The 25,617-nt window shown below is 37.7% G+C and overlaps 1 protein-coding gene across 1 annotated transcript; it reads right to left on the bottom strand.

The window, feature by feature from the left end:
- Positions 1-821: 821 nt before the first annotated feature.
- Positions 822-9,629, bottom strand: LOC112091369 (G-type lectin S-receptor-like serine/threonine-protein kinase At4g03230). The gene is made up of 6 exons (XM_024164808.1): positions 8,219-9,629; positions 7,890-8,077; positions 2,223-2,433; positions 1,660-1,897; positions 1,350-1,500; positions 822-1,267 (listed from the first exon to the last, which is right to left on the bottom strand). The coding sequence occupies exons 1-6, from the start codon at positions 9,627-9,629 to the stop codon at positions 965-967; spliced, it is 2,502 nt and encodes an 833-aa protein (XP_024020576.1). The 3' UTR covers positions 822-964.
- Between the last annotated feature and the right edge of the window lie 15,988 nt (positions 9,630-25,617).

Here is a 25,617-nt window from a genome sequence, read left to right as displayed (position 1 = left end):
TCTAGGAATAATAATTTCACCAATATTAATGGGATTTAATTTATTTAAACGCGCGTTATTATGATTTTGAGATCATACTAAGTTGATGGTCGAATCCTCTTTTGTTCAATGTACTCTTTCTCAAATTATACACAAAATATACATTTTCATAAAAATGTGAACATTTCAATTTATTTGGAAGATTTCAATCTTCATTTCGTTATGAACATTGCGACATATATTTGACTAGTACAATACAGCTACAACAAAGAAACAATTATAGATCCTCAAATGATCTGTACCGAAAGACTGTTCTTTTACTTGACAAGAGAATATTAAAAAAAAAAAAAAAGAATAAACAGAGAACGTGTTTTAGTTGCGTTCAAAGATTACTTAAATTAATATTCAACAGAAGCTCGCTTACATGGTAAATTTTAAGGTCGTTCTTTACAATTTTTTTGGTCCCTGCTTTCTTTTCTTTTTTGCTCTTTTTTTTTTTTTTTTTTTTTTTTTTTTTTTTTTTTTTTTTCATTCATTAAAGGATGGAGGAAAAGTAGTTGAATGATGTTTTGACTCGTGTCTTTTAATTAACTGACATCGATGTCTTTTAATTAACTGAGAGTAATTGGATAGTATCGACATCCTTGGTAGAAAAGTATTAGCACGCATGTGGAGAACTGTTCATCGATTCCATACAGTAAGCTCTCGGTTTACTTGCACGTAACCGATATTTAACTCAACCAACTGTTTGAAAGAGATATTCATATTCGACATTCCAAATTCTTCTTTCTGTCAAATTTCTGCAATGATTAATACTATGAAGCAGATCAATAAAGACCACATATGCACAAATGCGCCATCAAATTAATTTGAAACTAAATCGTTAATCGTATTCCGGATTACAAGTATAGAAGAAGAAGCAGATGAAGTACTAAAGCTTCTGATCTGCAGGACTAAGGAGCCTGCTTGAACGGAGTCTAACTTGTCATCGGCCTTCGTTTAAGGTATTGGTTAGCCCGTTTGTCGACGATGGTTTATCACCCGGAGAAGCTCTGCTAGAACGAGATCTTCTGACAACAAAGGCTGGTTGTTTTGGACTTGGAAGACTTGCACTTTCAGTTCCAAGCATGAGGAGCACATTTGACATGGTTGGTCGATCATTTGGATCGTCTTGTACACACAACAGTCCTACATTGAAACACCTCAAGAACTCATTTTCATTGCATGTCTCGCTCAATGTTGGGTCCATCAGATCCAGTGCCTTGTTTTCTTTCCATAATTTCCATGCCTGCATACATTAGAAAAACCTGTTCAGATTGCTACAGACAAAACTAGTAGGCTTTAAAGGAAAAATGCCGTAGAATACTTACATAATCTAAAAGACTTGAAGCTTCTTCTGATTGGTAAAATCCAGTGTTCCTTTTTCCACTTATGATCTCAAGTATGACGACCCCGAAACTAAAAACGTCAGATTTGATTGAGAATAACCCATGTAGTGCATACTCTGGAGACATATAACCACTGCATTCATGACGACAATTAGTTGGATGGTTAGTGAATAAGGTGCATGATTATGTGATATGAACTATCCAATTAAAATCCAACAGACAAATACTGATGATAGGAGACCACCCAGTTCAAAAATAAAATAAAATAAAGTAAAATAAAATAAAATCTTACTACGTCCCAACTACTCTGTTTGTGCTTGCCTCCATCTGTTTCCCTCCAAAAATCTTTGCTAAGCCAAAGTCTGAAATTTTTGGGTTCATTTCTTCATCAAGTAAGACATTGCTAGTTTTCAAATCTCTATGGATAATCCTCAACCTTGAATCATGGTGAAGATAAAGAAGCCCTTTAGCAATTCCCAATATGATGTGGAAACGGATCTCCCAGTTCAGCAATATGCATATGTTTCGATCTGGATTAATTTCCATTACGAAAGAATTTAGAAAACATTTTGACCTTTTCACAATACCTCTCAAACATTGGTTCCAATATTCTTACGTTAATTGATCTATCCAGTCTTAAATTAAATTACTATACACTCCCTTTTTTTTTTTTTCCTTGAAGTGAAGTAGTATTCAGCACTAAAATCTAGTTATCAATGTCTTTAAAATTGACAATCACTTATCATATCTAAAAAAAAAAAAAAAAAAAAAAAAAAAAAAAAAAAAAAACAAGGAAAGAAAAGAAAGATTGTTATCATGGGTGAATATTGCTAAACTTGAGCTAAAACAACTCACCAAATAGGAAAGAGTCTAAGCTTTTGTTGGGCATATATTCATAGAGCAGCATTTTTTCATCTCCTTCAACACAATAGCCCAAAAGGCGAACAAGATTCCGATGTTGAAGTTTAGCAATCAACAAAACTTCATTCTTAAATTCTTGTAAGCCTTGTCCAGAACCACTTGAGAGCCTCTTTATAGCAATTTCTTGCCCTGCTGGAAATCTACCCTGAAATTTTTTTTCAAGCAAACTGGTAAGCTCAAGCTAGGAATAACAAGAATCAACAGAAACTGTGAGAAATCAAGAGGAAAATAGAATGAAAAATAATTTGTATTGATACTGATTTTTTTCCAAGCACCGATACAGACTCGCATGGACGTTCGAGAGGTCCAGCTCTCTCCCCTTTCCAGTCACTCACCCAAAAACGACATGAAAGCCACACCACCCAACCGACCCCTCTTTTATTAACCAAAAGGAAAAGACACCAGTGCCCCTGCACGAAAAACACCCCTAACACATATATTCCTGATGTCTCATGTCTCCCCAGCCCACAGACACGTCACCCAACACCTAGCGCCCCTTCTTGGCACGCCTGACATATGTAAACCTGACTGGGGGCTTATCAATACTCTCCGCCCACAAAGTCACCTTGTCCTCAAGGTGAAAGGAAGGGAATTGTTATTGCACCACTGTATAGGGCTCTCAAGTGGCCTCGAACGAGGGCAGCCCCTTCCACTTAATCAATACCTTGAGCTGGGCGCCCCCAGCAGCAGGGCCCTGGCGCAACCTGAGAACTTCATCCGGTTCCACCATGAGCTCCAAGTCATCAGCTAGCTGTGGGGGAAGTAAAGAAGCCGGCACCGAAGTGAGCAGGGTAGACTTCAGCTACGAGACCTGGAAAACCGGATGGATGATGGCCTGATCAGGGAGGTGCAGCTTATAGGCCACACCAATGCGAGTGAGAATACGGTAAAGGCCATAGTAGTGCGGGGCCAGCTTCTCGAATGGGCGGGACACCAAGGTGCGACGCCGATAGGGACGAAGCTTAAGAAACACCATATCGCCGACCTCAAAACGGACGTCGCGTCGATGGCCATCAGCGCGCGCCTTCATCCGTTGTTTTGTGCGCTCCAAATGACGATTTAACTCGGTCAACATATCATCCCGATCCTTCAACTGCAACTTAACAGCCGAGCTAGCTATAGATCCCGGCAAGTAGCGAAGTAGGGAAGGAGGATCACGCTCGTAAACCACACGAAAAGGAGTGGTGCCAATGGACGTGTGGTAAGCCGTATTGTAACAATACTCAGCCCATGCCAACCAGCAAGCCCACTGCTTAGGCTTGTCTGTTGCGAAGCAACGCAAGTATGTCTCCAAGCACCGATTTACAACCTCCGTTTGCCCGTCGGTCTGCGGGTGGTAAGCCGTGCTATACTTTAAGGCAGTCCTCTGTAATTTGAATAACTCCCTCCAGAAATGGCTCATGAACACCTTGTTTCAGTCGGAGACAATTGACTTAGGCACCCTATGAAGTCGGACCACGTCACGGATGAACGCAATAGCTACTGTTGGAGCCGTGAATAGGTGTTTTAGGCTAATGAAATGGGCGTATTTGCTCAATCGGTCCACCACCACCAAGATTGTGTCCGCTCCCTCCGATTTTGAAAGGGACTCGATGAAGTCCATGGAGAGATCCTCCCAAATCATCTTTGAAATGGGTAATGGCTGTAAGAATCCACCGCGAGCCAATGTCGAAGTCTTGTACTGTTGGCACACTAAGCAATTGGCAACGTAGCGATGAACATCCCCTTTCATTCCCTCCCAATACCATAAAGTGGCAATCCATTTGAGCGTCTTCAGCACCCCCGAATGGCCCCCCACACCGCTGTCATGGTACTCCTTCAAAAGCAAGCCAATGAGAGGTGAGCTTTTAGGCAACACCAGGCGATCCATGTACAGCAGGCGGCCTTGCACCAGGGAGTACCCGGGCCGTGCTATGGGGTTCTGTTTAAGGTTTTCTGCGATAGCCCGCAGCCGTTCATTTGCGAGGACCTGTGCATTAACATCCTCCAACTGCACGACATGGGGCAGCGTCATGGCCAACAAAGCGGCGGTAGAATCCATGCGGGATAAAGCATCGGCCGCTTTGTTCTCCAACCCGGGCTTATACTGGATTTCAAAATCAAAGCCCATCAATTTAACCAACCATTTTTGATGCTCCTCACTCACCATGCGCTGTTCCAAAAGGAATTTCAGGCTGCATTGGTCCGTACGCACCACAAAGCGACGCCCCAAAAGATAATGCTGCCACTTTTGAATTGCGAATACAATTGCCATGAGCTCCCATTCATAAACCGACTTCAACTGTGAGCTTGTCGGAAGAACGTGGCTGTAGTAAGCGATGAGACATTGTTCTTGCATGGAAAAATTGGGCAAGGCAAGCACTGTAACACTGGTTATAGCCTCATTGAGCTTATTAAAGGCCGTGTTAGCCTCCTCTTCCCAGTGAAAACTATCCTTTTTCAGCTGGGTGGTCAAAGGCCAAGCCAACTCCCCATATCCTTTAACAAAGCGACAGTAGTATCCCGTCAACCCTAAAAAATCACGCAGCTTGCGTAACGTTTGTGGAACCGGTCAATGTAGCATCGCCTCAACCTTGGTCCTGTCTGCCATGACTTCATCACCTGAGATGATGTGACCCAAGTATTCCACCTGCCTATTTCCGAACTGACACTTCTTTTTGTTAGCATAAAGTTAGTGAGATGCCAAGATCTCCAAAACTCTCGCCAAGTGTGCATGGTGCTCCTCCAAAGTATGACTACACACCAAAATGTCATAAAAAAATACAAGAATAAACTGGCGTAAACAGTCGCAGAAGATTGCATTCATAAGGGCTTGGAAAGTTGCCGGGGCATTTGTAAGCCCAAAGGGCATTACTAGGAATTCATAGTGCCCTTCATGGGTTCGAAACTCCATTTTGGGCACATCCTCCTCCCTCACTCATATTTGGTGGTATCCCGATTTCAAATCAAGCTTGGAGAAAATCTGCGCCCCGTGTAAGTCATTGAGCAGCTCATCGATGACCGGAATGGGGAACTTATCCGGCACCGTTACCTTATTCAAAGCCCGATAGTCCACACAGAAACGCCAACTACCATCTTTCTTCTTGACTAACAAAACATGGCTGGAATAGGGACTTGTGCTCGATTGTATAATCCATGCTGCCAACATCTCCCTTACCAGCCTTTCGATCTCCCCCTTTTGAACATGGGGATAACGGTATGGTCGAACATTCACCGGAGCCGTGCCAGGCTGCAACGTGATTGCGTGATCGCGAGCTCGTCGGGGAGGCAACTCGGCTGGCCACTCGAATACCTAATCATATTGCCGTAGCAATCCCTCCAATGGTGTCGGCACTGGGTTCAAGCTCCCTACCGTTGCTACTTCCAAACTACCGAGCTCCAGGAACACCCCCGACCCCTCTTCCTGAATGGCTTTCATCATCGACTTTAAGGACACTAAGGAATTGCAAAGGCTCGGGTCCCCCTGTAGTGTTACTGCCACACCGCCCATCCTAAATCTCAGAGTAAGCATCTTCCAATTCACTTGCATACCCCCCAACGTCTCCTGCCACTTCATCCCTAATATGACGTCGGAACACCCCAATTCGAGGGGAAGAAAATCTTCCATAATCTCAATGTTTTGCAACTTCAAGACCACCCCATTACATAGGCCCTCACCTTTAACCGTGAATCTTGTGCCCATCAACACTCCATACCCATTGGTCAGCAGTTGTGGAATGGCCAATTTCTGCACAAGATTGGTAGAAATGAAGTTGAGGGTTGCCCCACAATCAATCATCACCACGACTTCCTGTTGTGCAATTCGGCCCTTCACCTTCATAGTCTTTGGGCTCACCAACCCCACCACGGAGTTGATTGAGAGCTTCAACATATCTGCAATTACTTGTTCCTTGGGGGCTTCCTCAGTGCCATTTCCCTCCTCCCCGTCGGGTCCTTCAACCTCATCGTTAACTACTAGGACATGCAAGTCCTTGTTCTTACATTGATGCCCGATTGAATATTTTTCATCATAATGGAAACATAGTCCTTTTTCTTTCTTTTGTTAAAGCTCAAAATCAGTCAAACGTTTGAATGGAAGAGTTGGTTTCGGCCCTGGGGTCTTACCTAATCGTGGATAGGTCGTGGGATTGAAGGGAGCTGTGCACACATACTTTGGCCATAGGTTAGAGCTGGGTTCCGGGTAGTGCTTGGATTTCCCATCACCCTCGCCGGACGCAACAACAAGTTTCGGTCCTCCACCCGCTGAGCTAGCTCCATAATTTTTCTAATCCGTTGGGCCGCATCATTCTCACCTCCGCGCGTATTTTCAGTTTGAGGCCATTGATAAACGTGCTCTCTAGCACTTGCTCCGATACCCCCGTAAGAGGCGCTGCTAGGACCTCAAATAGGCGCCGAAATTCCCGGACCGATCCCTCCTGCCGCAAGGCTAGAAACTTCTCGCAACTCAAGCCCTCTTGAGTCAACTGGAACCGATCTAGCAGATTCGACTTCATTTCAGACTAGCTTCTCATGGGCTGACGTCCTTCCTCCCACTGAAACCAAGCTAATGCCTCCCAGTCCAATGCGATCGCCACCGCAGACAACTTCTCCTCTTTGGTCAAGCGATTGAGGGTGAAATAGTGTTCTACCCGATAGACCCATCCCTTCAGGTTCACCCCCTCGAAGATTGGCATCTCTAGGCGATGAGACGGAAATTCCCCTTTCCGAATCCCCTCGCGTCCTCCACTCGAACCCCCCTCCGTTCTCTCCACTTCATAAACGGTGTCGCCGACCTTGAAGGCGGAGTGGGTACCGATATTCCCCCCTTTACAGCCGTCAAACCCAGATCTATCAATGGATCTGGCTCCTTCGCCTTCCCCTTGCCCGTCGGTGGGACCTCCACCCATACCGTTTCCTCCATCTTCCGAAGAACCTGCTCCAATCGTTCAAGGCCCGTAATCTTCTCCAATACCAACGTCAAACTCCTTTCCACCAATTCCAGCTTCAGTAGTCCTCCTTGAACTTGCTCGATCCGCTCCTCCACTGCCGAGATCTGCGTATCCACTGTCTCCGGCTGTGCTTCGCCCAGGCCTCCCCTTATGCCCTCAGCCCTGCCTCTTGTTTTCATGTTGTTCACCATTCCCAGATCGAGATGCTCTGATACCAAATTGGTAAGCTCAAGCTAGGAATAACAAGAATCAATAGAAACTGCGAGAAATCAAGAGAAAAATAGAATGAAAAAAATTTGTATTGATACTGGTTTTTCCCAAGCACCGATATAGACTCGCATGGACGTTCAAGAGGTCCAGCTCTCTCCCCTTTCCAGTCACTCACCCAAAAACGACATGAAAGCCACACCACCTAACCGACCCCTCTTTTATTAACCAAAAGGAAAAGACACTAGTGCCCCTGCACAGAAAACATCCCTAACACATATATTCCTGATGTCTCATGTCTCCCCAGCCCATAGAGACGTCACCCAACACCTAGCGCCCCTTCTTGGCACGCCTGACATATGTAAACCTGACTGGGGGTTATCACAAACATCTTATACGTACTCTAAGCCAGAAAGTACATGAAAAATAGCGTTGTCGGCATTATGATAAGGCATCGGCACATTACCTTATAAACATGGCCAAATCCTCCTTGTCCAAGTTTATTTGCCTCTGAAAAATTATCTGTAGCAGCTAGTATACTTTCCAAAACAACAAATGGTACTTCTATGCCTTTCCTTTCTTCTTCTCTGAATTGGCTTGAATTCATGAAGTCTCTGATACGCTTTTCGCTATAATATAAGCTTAGGACCTGTTCTGCCTGAATGCTTCTCCTGTTACCTGATTTAAAATTTAATATTTCAAGTCACTTTTCTATAATAATATATGAAAGAAACAAAAAATATTACATAAAGTGTCATATATATATCTGAGTGTAGATGTTTGGATTGTTTTTACCTTGTTTATTGACCGCCTTTTTTCTTCTCCAGTAATAAACTGAACAAGCAGTGCAAGTGAGTATCATCATGACAGCTATAATCCCAAACAAGACAATATAGAACATTGCATTTCGTGAAGATCGTTTTTCTGAAGCTGTCAATCGAAGATAGAGAGGATGCCTGTCATTATCTGCCTGCTGCTTCAAATTTAAGAGATCTCCTATCCAAATTGAACAACCATTGCTGTCATTGGCATAAGCAGTGCAAGAGCACTTAGTTAAGCAGCTTTCTTTGCATTCTCCTAAACTCCCTGCTCCCACAGACTGTTGATTATCGGGCAATGACATGTTGAATATCGGTAGAAATTGAAATCTCTCACCATTAGCAACACTGTTGTTTCCACATTGCAGTTCTGTAATTCTGAAGCACCCATCAGAATAATCCTTCAAATCCCAATTACTCTGTACCTTTGGCTTAAACCCCGTCAAACAACTACAGGAGGGTAACGGGTCCTCATTGCAGCTTCCATATGCCCCGCAAAAAGCATAAACCTCGCATTGTTTTCTCGGTTGGTTCCAAATCAAGTTCCATTCGTTAGTTGCCATCCAACTCAGTTGCTTAACCTGCCCAGAAACATCCACCACAGTCCGAGATATTTGGGTAGGAGAGGTTTTGTTAATCGAATACGTGAAATAGATTTCGTTATCATTCGAAACAAACTCAAAAACAAAGATATAAGTGCGCACCATCTCAGGCATCGCGCTAAAAGTCGTCCCATTCCAAGATCCACTAGTCCAATATCTCTTAGACAAATTCCAGAGTATGTTATAGGAGTTATCACTTATGTTTAGCTCAACAAAGAAGAGGCCCGGGGCAGGGTCCTCGGAACTCTTCCATGAAGTGAGACGCTGGTGTTTTTTGGTAATTTTGTTATAAGAAAGTTTACTACCAGGTAGCCATGTGTGAGCCGGATGATCAAAACTTTGCCATAAAGGTATTGACGAATTGGATCCATCGTTTAAGACGAGGTTTCCATTGTCATGAAGAACTGCTTGTACAGAAGCAGAGCCGCTGTAGTTCACGTCAGTGGACCAAATTGGGATTTTGAACTCATTGAAAAGAACTAAATTTCCACCAGAGATTTTCAACTCTGAAGAAAATCTATCTGAAACTGGCTTGTCTCTATTTGCCACCCAAACAATTGTCTGGGAAGTGAGTTGTTTGTACCACATGCCTATATAGTAGTTTGAAGAATTACCTGGTTTGAAGAATCCCAGCACAAAAACTCCACCTGCGGATACAATGGATTCGTCTCCGGAGAGGGATTCATTTGCAGAGATTGTATCACGTCCAAGGCAGATATTGAACGTGAGAAACAAGCATATGAGGAGAAAAAGAAGCACAAATCCACTGTTGGTCTTGGTATCCATGGCAGCGAATATTTTTGCATACAAGCTGAACACATTAAGGTGCTAAAATTGTTATTTAGTTACAGTGAAGTGAATTGAGAAACCGGAGGAAGAAAAATCCTGTATTTAAGTTGTTCCAACAATATCTACACAAATTGTATGAACCTTGCCGAAGCTTCTTAACCACCTTGTTGCTACTGGTTTGCAGAACTGACTAGATCAAAAATTATTTTAAACTTGTTCATACACGTCTGCAGCGTGATATTGTGGTACAGAATGTAGACTGTGGTGCCCAATTGAAGGTTTCTCCGTGCATCATTTTCTTCACCGTCAATTCGTGCCCAGAAGAGTACAGTATTCAACCTTCTATCTGGTTTCTTTGATTCCTTAATTCGTTCTTTAGTGTTCAGCTTTTCTTAGTTGGCCGGCATGCTTATAGTTTTGAGTAAACTTTTGGCTCCTTTTGTTAGCAATTTCTCAACTATTGAGATTCAACGAATGTATGGCTCGTGAATGTTTGGAAGATTGATTTGTTGGTCAAGGAGAGGCAATCAAGTTGAAAAGTATGAAAATTTCAAGTTATATGGAATATTTTAATCTTCATTTAGTTATGAAAACTGTAACGTATTTGACAAGTAAACTAGAGCTACAACAAAGAAACAATTTATAGGTCTTCAACTGATTGTGATCTGTTTACCAAATGATTGTTCTTTCCCTTGAGTACGTACAGGAGAATATGACAAAAAAGAATAAACGAAGAACGCGTTTTAGTGCGTTCTATGATAAATATTCAACAGGAGCGGGGTTACGAGTAAAATTTTAACGCTGTTCTTTTAACTTTTATGTCCTTGCTTTCTTTCAGTTTTTACTCTTTTTCACCTCAGGACGGCTGAAAGTAATTGAATGATTTTTTGATTTGCGTCTTTTTACCATTGAAATTTTTTGGGATATTTATATTTTTATACCCTGTATTTTAGGTTTATTTAAAATTTATATCTTTGATTTTTTATCTCATCAAATGTATACCTTCAAATTATATTTAATACACAAATCTTTATCTTATCTCGGTCAATAATTGATTTTGACATTTAAAATGACTAAACTATACTTCAGAAAAAGGGAAAAACTTCATGCCATTTTATAGAAATTATATATATATGTTATTTTTTGATGATTTGATAAATGTATATATGTTCATGATATGATGTACTTCATGTTATAATGCATGGAATAAGTGTCTTGGGAAAATTCTAAGTTTTTTCTTGATTTTTCTTTTTAGACAAAAGAACCATTTCTATGACGTTAATTTCTAGCTCTATTTTGGACCTTTAAAATTCTGAAATTATTCCATTAGTTTATACAAGCTATAGAGCCTTTCATAAGCTTTCCAACGCCTTCTCATTTGTGCAAATCGGACATCAGAGTAAGAAGATGTGGCAAGTATATCATCCAGATATCCAGCAGTCTCTAATCAGATTACTGCACAGGAAAATGAACGAAAATTCTAGAAGTTCACCTTACTCTTTTATTTGCCTTCCACACGACTTTACACCCTAATGATAGCCATTCCCCCAGATGTTAAGGGGTCATTAATCACAGAATTAATCTCCAATTAATACTAAATTAACACCTTTTAATTTTATATGATTTATGAACCTATAAACATTTTCAAACTCTTACTCTCTATCTTCCCCTCTTTCTTCTTCTTTCTTTCACGTTCAAGAACACCACAATAGAGAGCCTCCATAATCAGCCATCAAACTCATCTTTCTTTTGAATTCTTTTAGCAGTCAAGATAAAATAGGAGATCGTTAATGTATGATTCCTCTTATTATTTATTCTTTTGGGTTAGAATTCTTCAAGGGTGACTTGATTGTCAATGATGATTTTTGTTTGAGAAAGAGGAGAGACGTACTTATGAGATGATGATGAGTGAGGCTATAACATCAATATGAGTTCTATGATTCAAGGCTATTCGGTTTTTAATTTGATTCCATGATTTTGAGTGTAGGTTTCTATTAGACTCTATGTTAGTCATAGTTATTATTTGATTGTTTTGTTTTGTATCTTCCTAGAAAGCATGCTATAGGGGTTGACGATTTTGGTAATTGAGTTAATAATAGAATTATCGGTTCTTGTACAACTTAGAAACATGCTAGGATTTATTTATGATAATTTATATGATTGGGTCATGTGATTCTTTTGATTGTAATTTTGTAGGTATAAGATGTATATATATGCACGTAATTATATTTCTTTAAGTATTAGAAACATGTTATAGGGCTGAATAATAAATGGATTGCTGTATATACATGTTGAGGATGATAGTTTTGTATTGTATAGAATTTTTGGTGAATTTTCGTCCAAGTTTAAGTGCTGGAATTTTCTCAGGTTTTATGTTCTGATTTTAAAACAGTGTTTGAGGGAAAAAACGAACTCCATTTTTAACAAATAAGGTGTCGTTAGAAAGATCTTGATGTCTATTTTCATTTGTAATTAGTTTCAGGTCGTTCTGAGTTTTTTTATGATTTGTTATAAATTTTTAAAGAGATAAAGGTTAGGCTGTCAGTTTTTGTATGATTTGGAAATTTTATGTAATTACTGGGATTTTTGAATCTTGATGTTATTAAATGATGGAATTGGCCTTTTCCGTGCTATTTTAATATGATTGATGGATTTGAGAATTAATATTTTTTTAATTTTATTATATTTATGATTTATGGCATGAACAATTTTTGAAGTAAGCACCCGAGAACCTCATTCGTCGTGTCACCGTTGGGCAATTTAAAAAGGTTAAGTAAGGCATTTATGTAAGTACACTCTCACCTACAACATGAATTGAAGAATTGAGAAGTATATGATTTTGATGTTGATGATGATGTTATGACACCTTTAATATTTCATATGATGACGTTTTGATGAAAAATGTATATATATGTATTTTTATGTTTTTAAATGGCGTTGTACACCTTTGATGGTGACCGGTGAGCGGTCTTAATGTAACGACCCTACCTAGTGGCCGTTACTTAACTATAACTGTGCTATGATACCAACTGTAACGAACCTACTTAGTGGCCATTGTAATGACCAAGAAAATCCTAGAATTAAATAATGTAAATTTATTTATTTAAGTCAATGACTTTTCTCAGTAATATACTGTCATATTTTGTGACTGAAGGATTTATGGAATTAATATTAGTATTATTAAATTATGTAGCAAGTTTTATGATTAGTTCATATTTTAAGAATGAGTGAATTCAGTTGATAAATTCTTACCGCAATTAAGGCAGAAGAATTCTCAGTGCACATACAATTGGAGACTCCTAATCTTAGGAATCTCTTAGTGTAGTATAATGTTAGTAGTGTATAGAGAAATACTCTAACATTTAAAGAGAAAATCCTTTACTTCCAAACAGATAAGAGGAAATTAAAGGGGTGGTGTTTCAGTAAAGAAATTTAGATGCAATATGAGTTCAGAAGTTGACAAAGTCCGGAATTGAAATTTCATGTCAACTAAGTAAATTCTCAAAATTTAGTATGAAGTAATAAGAATAGCTATAAGAATAGAACATTAATGGGTGATTACCAAGTGTTCACTAAACCTTGCTTATGTAAGCAAGATGACATCAAGTAAACAATTAGAAATTTAAGTTATGTAAGATACCGTTACCGACTTTTAGACTGCAATAAGGAAGGATATGCAGAGTACTGTGTTAAACCCATAAGTGGGCCAACACATGAATCTTAAGGTTAAGAAGTGAAAAAGAATTGAAAAACATCAATTTCAGGGTTTTAGAAATGATCAGAACGAAAAACGGACGAAAGAGGGATCCAGAAGGTTGAACTGAGAAAATTAGAGTTTCGACTGATTTAAGTTGACCGAGTCAAAGATTTTTCACCAAGAGTCTTCCAAAATGTCACTCTCAAACGCTAGGCAAGAATGGTCAAAGTTGACTAAGTTGACCAACTGTCTGAAAAATGCAGATAAAACGCGCACTGGACAGGAAATTAAGATAAACTAAAATAAGATAATTATTAAATGATCAATGGTTGAGATTTTAGATGAAGGGCTGAGATCATGCCACTTGCTTAGTGAGGTGGCCTGCCAAGCTTGTACAAGAAGCCAAGAAGAGATATTTTGATGGATTTTTGCAGAAAGGACCCCCAAAAGTTAGGAAATTGCACTTAGACCCCTACTTTTCTTCTCCAACGTGTTTAAGTGTAGAAACATAATTAAACACTCTCTTTTTCATGTCAAGAACCGTGGTTGTTCATCCAAGAGAGAGAAGAAGAAGAAAATAACCAAAAGTGAAGAAAAGTAATTTTTATGCGAGAATCGATGGAACTACCGAGGATTGGTGATTTCGGAGTTTCTTTTTTCATTCTTCTAAGGCGAGATTTCAATTTTCCTCTCCTTTTTCTTACCTTCGCTTAATGGTTTTGATGTGGTAGAGATTATGGAGAAAGTTTGCTAAGTTGATGATTGAGTTTCAATTGATGAAGGAATAGAAAGTTTAGTGTTTAAAGGATGAATTTTAAGCTGTTAGATTATGTTTCTAGCAACTTTTAACTATGAAATCCTTGTGAGAAGTTTGATAAAACCCTAGAGAATAGTTCCTAAGTTGATTAAATTGTATGAGAAAGATTGTTAGTTATGCTAGAAGATGAAGTAACGGATAAAACGAGCTAAGGATAGCTCAGGAAACACAGAAAAGTAAGGCGAAACTCTGCCAAAATTTAGTTTGAGAATTTGAGGTTAAACCTAGTTTTAGTTCTAGAATTTGAGGCTAAACTTAGTTTTTGTTCTAAATAGAAGCTTTAAACTATTTTCTTAGAGAAAAAACTACATAACTGTTAAAACAGTTTTGGTGTTGAACATAGGAGTTTGTTGAAGAACTCAAAGTATGATCTCAGGAAAGTATGTCAATTTCAGACTTTGCTAATAAAAAGTAAGGTAATCAAGATTCAATAAACCTAATCTTTAAATTAGACACAAGGTTTTACAATCCTTAAGATAGGAAAAGAGAAAGCGAGCCATAAATACAGAAGTTAGACTTTCTTTCAAGCTTGCTAAAATAAAATAGCAAGTGATAGTTAATCTCACACTCTTAATGGGTGTTCATTCCCACAAAATAAGGGAGAAAGAAAACAGCCTCTTTGGCGAATAGAGGATTCCACTTCTTAAAATAGGTAATTCTTGAAGGGCAGTGGTGAGCGGCGGGCGAATGGTGGAGATGGGAATGGATACCGCTCACAGTTAAATCTTCCGCAGTAAGTTAAAGTAAAATCATGTATATGTATATGTGATTCAAAGGTTTCAAGCACGTATGTTTAAAAAGTATATGTACATATGTATGTTAAGAGAACCGAGGTTGTAGCTAACAACCCTAGTCTTGAGTTCTTAAGTTTTAGAACGTTGCAACAGTGCATGCAACAAATAAACAAACTTTAAATACGACAGTTTAAATGATTGATTTTGAAAGGACTTTAAGAAGCACTTGAATTTAAGATTTCTCACGAAATTTGTTTTAAGGTCAAATTAGATGGCCTGAATGTATTGGCTAGTTTTAGAAAGGCTTTTAAAGAGTATGTGAAACAAGAGTTCAAATGTCCCTTAGTTCGAAAGATATTTTTAGAAGGTTTTATCTTAGTTGAAATTAAGAAAAGCTTTAAAAAATTTAGTGATTCATTATTTTGAAATTATCATTACGAATTATGAAATTATTCCTTCTTATATTTAAAAAAAAAATGTTCCGCAAATTTTAAGAAATCCCAGTAAGTACAAGTTAAAAAGTAAGCTACGGTGGCAGCCTCATAGGAGGGTCGTCAGAGGCATTCAGTTCAATTTATAATCACGGTGTCGTTGGGGACCTTGCAAACTCTCACGTCCCGATGATTGTACCCAAGTGGTACGAGCACTCGGGCCCATCAGTAAGTAAGATAAGTTTAAATAGTGAAACACAGACAATAAAACTTTGATAAGACATCATAAATCAGTATAAGCAGTTCATGCATATCTTTCATGTGAACTTTTAGTTATTTTATGTGTAATAGTTCCTACTTACTGAGTGAAAGCTCATTTTAGAGTATTTATACTGTAGGTAAGCAACCTGCACATAATGTTTGATGGACTGATGGCGAAGTAGTGGACGAGCAGAGTGGAGGTTGGGGAATGGATACCGCACCCAGTTATTTTTGTAACAGTTTAAGGTTTTAAAAAGATTTTTGTTGAACATGTCTATGAACTTGTGTTTTGAAAGTTTGCAGTATGATTGTTAAGTTTGTCTAAGCTAGCAGGATTTTGAGAAGTAAAAATATAACTATGTGTAAATTCACGCTTTAGAAAAGAAATTGTTTTGAAGCATAAACACTTTGCTATGTTCAAAAAGTGAAAACCAGAATTTATGTCGTTACAGTAAGTTTTTTTAAAAAAAAAAAATTATATAGTTCTTTAAGAGAAAGAAACTTATGCTCAGAATGCTACAACATTCTATACAACATTTTAAAGAAAATACTACAACATTCTATATAGCATTTTAAAAATAAAATGCAACAACATTCATACAACATTTAGAAAAAATGCTCCAGCATTCTAGGTAGCATTTAAAAAAAATCTCTCAAATTTTGGGAGTTTCAAAAAGCATATATTAAAGTTAGTTACAGTGACGACCAACTAAGCAGGGTCGTCACACTTATTGCCACGGTTAGTATGGGATTTACTACCCCATACTTTTCGTGGTTAGTGCGCTATGATGGTACAACGTCGGGCCCAATATATGATGGATTTTAAAGTTTAAGCATGTTCAAAAATAATTATTCCCATGATGATGTTTATTGTTGATGAATAAAAATGTTCAGTTAAATTTGTGAGAATTAAGTGTCTTACTAAGCCTTGCTTATATAAGTTATTTCATGTTGCAGACAATCTAAAGGGTAAGATGTAGCCATGGAGAATCTTGGAACATATGCGAGCGGTGTGTGATAGAAAAATGGGAGAAATGATCATTGAATGAAAGTGCTTAATGTTAAACAAAGTTTTTAAATTTTTATTTATATTGTTTTAGAACTTTGGTTTATGGTGGTTTTAATTTGAAGAATACTTAAGATCTTTTTTTTTAAGTTTATTTTATGCTATGGATTTTAATAAATGAGTTCAACCAAAAGATTATTTTTCTTTGATGAGGGTTAAAATTTTTAAAGTTATAATATGAAAAAAAAAATTTAGGATTTCTTCAAGTCATTCAAAGTAAAGTTTTTCAAGGTTAACTATTTTTCACAATTTTTTAGAGGTCAATGTTTGAAAGTTAAGATAATTGTGACGGCCCATGAGGGGTCGTTACAAAAAATTACTAAAACTTTCTAATATTATGATAATTAAAAGTTAATAAGACAAAAAAAACCATTTGAATGGTATTTTACATATTTTAGAGGTCAAAATTGTGAGTTTAAAGTTTTTTTTACATTTTTTTTCCTTTTTCTATATTTTATTTAAAGGTATTTTAGGTATTCTAAAGGTTAAAATCAAGGATTTACGTATAAATTTTGATATTAATTTGAAGATATATATATATATATATATATGATGAGATCAAAAACTAAAGGTATAGTTTTTAGATAAACCCAAAATATAAGGTATAAAAAGGTAAATATCTCATACTTTTTTAATCAATTTTTACCATGATATTGATGATATTGATGATATTGATTGTGTCTACAATTAATTATAAAAAATAATTCTAAAGTATGACCCACATAAACATTTTGCCCCAATCAACAAAACATAACACATGTTCCCATGAAATGTGAATCATTAACCAAAAAAATGCTCGTTCTGTTAGGGTTTTTAAGAGAAAAATATATCCATAGTACATTGAAAAAAAGATTTAAATCTTTTTAAAAATCTAAACATTTTAAATTCTAATTTACATGTTATATGTAAAATATTAAAACAAAAAACAAAAAGGAAAAAGAAAAAAAAAATCTTCTTTTGCACGTCCTAAAACACAACAACTCCCAAATCAAAATCTTATATCGTTTTCATGTATTTCTAATAATATCATGACATGTCAATTAAAATTTGTTATCATGTTAATTAAAAAGTCATAACAGTTCATTGACATGACATGATCGGGACACAAATAAGAGGACATATGAGCCCAATCCGCAACTTCCCAAAGGTGGGAACTAGAGTCGTGCTTCTCCGGGGCCGTGAACGGCCACAAAGGTGGGAAGATCCAATAGATTCTCGATACCCACTAGCAAAGGGCCGACCTTCTTCTCCATGGGTTGTGACGCGTGGGTCTCAGCCCTCTTCTTGTTGGGTGATGTGAGCTAATTGTGTTTTATTGTTTTGTTTTATGAAAATTAAGATCCATGATTAGAAAAAAAAAAAAAAGATTTGTTTTTCAAAAATGTAAATTTAAGAGTGATGGCAGTAGAGTAATTGTGCACCAAATTGTATAATTACAACAATCATGTGATATGTGTCAATTATGTACAAAACAGAAGGTGCAATTTTGTTTGCGATTTATTTTTCTAAGGGGTGGGTGTTATGTTTTAAAAATTGAGGAATAAAGTTTCACACGAATTTTTATAATTAAATCCCTTAAAGAGAAAATATAGCAAATAACATATTTTGTAGGTGCATTTGAATTATGTAGCATATTTTTTAAAGATTGGTAATTAATAGTAGCTCTGTATTTTTCAGTTTCAAATAAAACACTCTTTTCCAATTTTACCCTTACAATTTTCTTTTCTTTTTCTTTCACACAAATACACCTCTCTCTCTCTCTTTCTCTCTCTCTGCTCTCTCGATTTCTCTATCTCTCTTCAGCTTCTCTCGATCTCTCTCTCTATCCTTTTCACACTTCCCTCTCTTCCTCCTTTGGTCTCTCTCTTCTCTCCGCACTCATCTCTCTCTCCTCAGGATCTCCTATCCTCATGAATGGCGGACTCTAGCAATGACGATTTGATGCTCATCGGAGATCTTGTCGGAGCATATCACTATTATTTTTTTATTCAAGTTTTACCTAGTCATTGTAACTTATCAGTCGCCAGCACTAGAGGTCGGATAGTCTAGTGAATACATTATTTTTTCAGGTAAATATGATATTTACAAACACCAGCGTTAGTTGCCATATTTTCAAGAAAATACAAAATTTTCAGGTAAATTCGATATTATTTACTAGATGACAGTTCTGGTGGCCAACTTTTTATGTAATTGCAATATTTATAAGTAAATACGATAGTTTCGAGCAAATACAATATTTTCTAATAAATACGGTATTTACTTATCATCGGCTGCGGTAGCTGGATTTCTAGATAATTGTGATATTTATAAGGTAGATACAGTTATTTCTAGTAAATATAATATTTTTTAATAAATACGGTATTTAGTGGTCCCCTGAAAAATACAATATTTACCGGTAAATATAATATCTTCTCTTTGCACTTATCTCTTTCTCCTCACGATCTCCTATCCTCGCGAATGGCCGACTCCAGCAACGATGATTTGATGCTCATTGGAGATGTTGTCGGAGCTCGCAACCACAGCTGTGATGGCAAGCGACAATTGGTGCTAAAAAATCAGGATCGCCGGATTGGAGTTTGTGACTATCGCTGTTTTGGAGATTGCAAGGATCAACCGCTGCCGGCATCATTCTCCAGCTCTGATTTTGTCGTGTGAGCTTCTGCGGCTTTGGACCAGATCTTTTCGGTCGTGATGCAAAAGTCACGACGGCAATGGAGACAGTGACGATCATCAAGTTCCGTGGACAACCAGAATTGGTGTCGCCGTTGTTTTTGTTAGTTTTAAAGATGAAAAACAAGAGGAAGATATACGGGAATGCAAACTGGGAATTCTATTTTAATTCATAATGCATCAAGCTTACATTATATAAAAAACAAAAACTGAACAACTAACATAGTGGCCGAGAATCAAGCCATAAACTGCAACACGTCTAGAACAAACTAACTACTTCCTAAAGACTAGGACCAACTCAAAACAAATAAATTGGAAGCATACATGACACGTGGACATATTGAAGGAAACATAAAGAACATGTGGACGCATTTAAGGAAGCATAAAACAATTATCTAACACGTGGACAAGTTGCAGTCCTAAAAGCAGCTAACTAACAGTTTTGCTTCTTCGATCAACGATCAGATTCGTACGTGTTCAGACATATTATATTTTCAGCTTATGTTTGTGAATTTTTAGATTTGACTTATGATTCTGTCTAAATCGGTGTATTTTTTATATCTGAATTTTTGATTTTGTTTATAAGTTTCAAAAACTTTTGATTGAGCTTTTTTTAGAATCGTTGGGTTTGTGATTTTTATTTACCTGCAAAATTGGTTTATGTTTTTATCGGTTTTTTAAGGACAACTCGAAATCCAATTTGAGTTTTAATACCATCTTGGACGTACTCTCAAGTCCCAATGAACAAATTCTTAGATGCATCTTGAACTAGCTGTGTATTAATTAACTTGGTTTGGGAAAGTTTCGACATCCCTGATCCTAGACTGAAACAGTACCCAGATGTACTCTTCATGTCATCCACGGATCCACCCCAATCACTGTCAGAAAATCCCAACAACTTGAAATTTTGACACTTCTTGAACTTTACACCAAAGTCAATAGTTCCTTTGATGTACCTAATAACTCTTTTTGTTGCTTTAATGTGCACTTCACTAGCACAATGCATGAAACGAGAGAGAATGCTTACAACAAAAAGGATATCTGGCCTGGTTGCAGTTAGGTACATTAGACATCCAATCATGCTTCTGAAATAGCCTTCTTGAACTTTGTCAGTCCCATCCTCTTTGCTCAAGCTATCCTTTTGATTCATTGGAGTAGCCATTGCCTTGCAATCCTCCATATGAAACTTCTTGAGAATTTCCTTGGCATACTTTTTTTGACAGATGAAAACTTCATCTTCCAACTGCTTAATCTCCATTCCCAGAAAGTATGTCATTAGTCCAAGGTCTGTCATTTCAAAGATCTGCATCATTTCCCTTTTGAACTCTTCAACAAGCTTGCCATTGCCACCTGTGATTAAGAGATCATCAACATAAAGAGAGACTATAAGCAGATCATCTCCTTTACGTTTCACATAAAGAGTAGCCTCTGACATGCTTTTTTTGAATCCTAGGCTTGACAGATGCTTATCTATCTTGCTATACCATGCTCTAGGTGCTTGTTTCAAGCCATATAGAGCCTTCTTGAGCAAGTAGACCTTCTCCTCTTCACCTTGTTCCATGAATCCCTCGGGCTGTTCAACATAGATCTCCTCCTGCAAAATACCATTCAAGAATGCAGATTTTACATCTAATTGAAACACTTTCCACCCATTTCACTCCAATAACTTTTCTATCCTTCGGTCTATCAACTAGCTCCCAAGTCTTGTTCTTTTTTATCATTGACAACTCCTCCTCCATTGCCTTCTTCCATTTCTGGTCTTTAATGGCTTCTTCATAACCCGCAGGTTCACAAATGGCCACATTGCATCTCTGATAGATATCATAGAGCGGTCTTATTCCACGGATTGGTGGATCATCTTCCAATTCTTCTTGCCATTATTCTGATGCTTGCTCTTCTGTTGTTTGGAAGGAAAGACTTAATTTCTGCTTGCTCGTGGATGTCTCTTTTGTCTGTTCCCAGTTCCACTTCTCATCTTCATTGAAGAACACGTCTCTACTGACAATTATCTTCCCTGTTTGAGGTTGATACACCTTGTAGGCCTTAGAGGAAGAACTGTAACCGACAAAGATGCCTGGTTCTGACTTCTTGTCAAGTTTATCACGCTTGACTTGTGGAACGTGAGAGAAACACATACAACTGAACACTCTAAGGAAATTGAGTGAAGGTTTATAGCCATACCATGCCTCAAATGGAGTTTTATCCTTCAATGCCTTGGTAGGCAATCTGTTCTGCAAGAAAACCGCAGTACTAGCCGCCTCAGCCCAAAAATTCTTTGGCAACTCCTTATCATGAAGCATACATCTGGTCATCTCCATTATGTATATGTTTCTCCTTTCACTAACTCCATTTTGTTGTGGCGTGTAGGGGGCAGTGAGTTGGTGTTCTATGCCCGCTTCCTCGCAAAACAAGTTAAATTCTTCTGAGGTGTATTCTTTTCCATTATCTGACCTTAGAGCTTGAATTTTGCAGCCACTTTGGTTTTCCACCATTTTCTTGAACTTCCAAAACACTCCAGCCACTTCTGACTTGAATTTTAAGAAAAAAAATCCAGCAAAATCTTGTAAAATCATCAATGAAAGCAATGTAATACCGACTACCTGCTAGTGATAGGGTTCTTTGAGGACCGGATACATCTGTGTGGACTAGCTGCAACTTGTGAGTGGCTCTCCAAGTTGACTTTGGGAATGCTCTCCGTTTTTGTTTACCGTATTGACAAGCATGACAATTCGGTAAGTGATCTCCAAAGGTTGGTAAGCCAACTGTGAGTTCCTTGTTCTTCATGAGCTGCATCCTTTGCAAGTGACAATGACCAAGTCTCTTGTGCCATATCTCGGTGTTGATGGCTTCGGTGGAAAATGAGCAAGTTCTTCTTTGATGGGATCAAAAGAAAAACTTTTGCCCTTCATTCTCACTTTGAGAATTTCCTGACCCATGACATCAAGAATGTGACAGAAACTATCTTCAAAGATCACTTTAAAGCCTTTTTCAATCAATTGACCTACACTCAACAAATTTTGGTCAATTTCTGGTACGTAGAGAACATCAGAAATTCTCTTTGTGCCTGCAGTGCTGGTTATGGCGATTGTCCCTTTCCCTTTGACAGAGATGTAATCACCATTGCCGATTCTAACTTTAGTAATGTCAGTTGGCTTCAAATCTCTGAAGAGTTCCTTGTCATTGGTCATGTGGTTGGTACAGCCGCTGTCAATTAACCAACTTTCAGTCGAACTACTACTTGCAACGCAAGATGCCGTAAAAAGTTGATCTTCATCCTCTTGGTCAGCAACTTGAGCATCAACTTCCTGCACCTGGTTTTTATTCTTACATATCACGGCCTCATGTCCGATCTGATTGCATTTGGAACATTTAGCGTCAGGCCTCCTCCAACATTTGAATGGAGGGTGACCTTTCTTCCCACAGTGATGGCAAGGAGGGTATTTACCTTTGAAACTTCCACTTTTGCTTTTGTTGCTACTCGAAGCAGGAGAAACCCAATTTCCCTCTTGGCCTTTCTTCTTTTTCTTCTTGTTTTTGTCAGCTCCATGATGATTTGCAGGTAAGGCTCCTTCAGTGTTGACATCTTGCCTCATAAGCCTCCTCTGCTCTTGTACCTGCAGGGAATTAAGTAATTCCGCTAAGGGAATCTTTGACAGATCCTTGGTATTTTCCAAGGTTGTAACTGTCGCTTCATACCTCTCAGGCACTGTGACAAGCATCTTCTCTACAATCCTTGAATCACTTAATTCAGACCCGAGCAGCCTCACTTTGTTTGCAATTCTGAGAAGTCTATCTGAATACTCTTTAATTGTTTCAGATTCCTTCATCTTTTGCAACTCAAATTCCCTTATCAAATTCAAGACCTGCATTCCTCTTATCCTTTCGTCTCCTGCATATTCTTCCTTGAGATAATCCCATATAGACTTAGCTGTCTTAAGGGACATTATTCTCATGAAAATTGTTGATGACACCGCAGCAAACAAGCATGCTTTGGCCTTTGACTTCTTTGTCTTCTTCTCCTTCTGCGCTTTGATCTGTGCCATGGTGGGATTGTTTGGAAGTGCAGGGATTTCATAGTCTTCTTCCACTGCTTCCCAAAGATCCAAAGCATCCAAGTATGTCTCCATGCGTACTGCCCAAATCTGGTAGTTGTCTCCATCAAACACCGGTGGAGCAATGGATGAGAAACTAGCTTCGGCTTCCATGACTTGTCAAACTCACACAGATCCCTTAAGAAGAGAGCTCTGATACTAATTGTTAGTTTTAAAGATGAAAAACAAGAGGAAGATATACGGGAATGCAAACTGGGAATTCTATTTTAATTCATAATGCATCAAGCTTACATTATATAAAAAACAAAAACTGAACAACTAACATAGTGGCCGAGAATCAAGCCATAAACTGCAACACGTCTAGAACAAACTAACTACTTCCTAAAGACTAGGACCAACTCAAAACAAATAAATTGGAAGCATACATGACACGTGGACATATTGAAGGAAACATAAAGAACATGTGGACGCATTTAAGGAAGCATAAAACAATTATCTAACACGTGGACAAGTTGCAGTCCTAAAAGCAGCTAACTAACAGTTTTGCTTCTTCGATCAACGATCAGATTCGTACGTGTTCAGACATATTATATTTTCAGCTTATGTTTGTGAATTTTTAGATTTGACTTATGATTCTGTCTAAATCGGTGTATTTTTTATATCTGAATTTTTGATTTTGTTTATAAGTTTCAAAAACTTTTGATTGAGCTTTTTTTAGAATCGTTGGGTTTGTGATTTTTATTTACCTGCAAAATTGGTTTATGTTTTTATCGGTTTTTTAAGGACAACTCGAAATCCAATTTGAGTTTTAATACCATCTTGGACGTACTCTCAAGTCCCAATGAACAAATTCTTAGATGCATCTTGAACTAGCTGTGTATTAATTAACTTGGTTTGGGAAAGTTTCGACATCAGAAATGGTCGAGGAACCGACAAAAGTATCCAGTTACTTTTATGCAGAAGGTTTATGGTGATGATGCAGTGATTAGTTGATATCACCGCTATTTATTTTATTCAAGTTTTATCTAGTCACTACAATTTATCAGTCGCCGGCACCCCTGGTTGAATATTCAAGTGAATACTTATTTTATTCAAGTTTTATCTAGTCACTGCAATTTATCAATCGCCGGCACCCGTGGTTGAATATTCAAGTAAATACTTATTTTATCAAGTTTTATCTAGTCACTGCAATTTATTAGTCGCCGGCACCCGTGGTTGAATATTCAAGTGAATACTTATTTTATTCAAGTTTTATCTAGTCACTGCAATTTATCAGCCGTCGGCACAAATGAATACTTTTTTTTAGGTAAATATGATATTTACAAGAACCGGCTTCAGTTGCCAGATTTTTAAGAAAATACAATATCTTCAGGTAAATCCAATATTATTTATCGTAAGTCGACTCTCGTAATTACAATATTTACAAGTAAATACAATAATTTCAGGTAAATACAATGTTTTTTAATAAATATGGTATTTACGGCTCTAACATTTTCTAAATAAATATTGTAATATTTGTAAGGTAAATATGATATGTTTGGATAAATACAATATTTTTTTATAAATACAATATTTACTGTTGCCAGGACCAGTATTCGAATTTTCAAAAAATACAATATTTACCTGTAAATACTGTATTTACCGGTCACCAGTAGCCGGTATCGGTTATTGGCCGTCGGCTCCTGGTGCTAGCCGCCGGTCACCGGCAATATTGGTGGTGGAGCTAACCAGAGCGAAAAAGGAGAGAGAGATGGGAAGATGAAAAGCTGAGGGGTATTTTTGGGTTTTTAATAGTGTTGAAAACCTAGGATATTAAACTATGCTATAACTAAATATTTTAAAAAATTATACTATAACTTACTAATCATCCTATCAAATAATTTACTCATTCTCTCAAACGTTAATTATATGACATCGTTGCTAAATGAAAAGTATTGACATCCTTTGCTAGAAAAGTACTAACAGGCAAGTGGATATTTGAATATTTGACATACGTATTCATATTCTGAATTCTCATTCTCGGTCTGTCTAATCTCTACAGTGATTGATACTATTTAGAAATAGACCAATAAAGAAATGCGTAGCCACCAATCACCATCAAACTCGCTAGAAAATAAGTTGTTATTTCAATACATATTTCAACACGTGTTTCTGGTTTACAAGAATAGGAGAAGAAGAAGATGATTTACTAGGGAGTCTGATCCGCATGACTAAGAAGCCATAATTTAGGGTACGTGCTTGAACGGAGTCTAAGTTG

Source organism: Morus notabilis, unplaced genomic scaffold (genome assembly GCF_000414095.1).
Source record: "Morus notabilis unplaced genomic scaffold, ASM41409v2 Scaffold635, whole genome shotgun sequence".
Classification (NCBI taxonomy): domain Eukaryota; kingdom Viridiplantae; phylum Streptophyta; class Magnoliopsida; order Rosales; family Moraceae; genus Morus; species Morus notabilis.
This window is presented reverse-complemented; position numbering and strand designations above follow the sequence as displayed.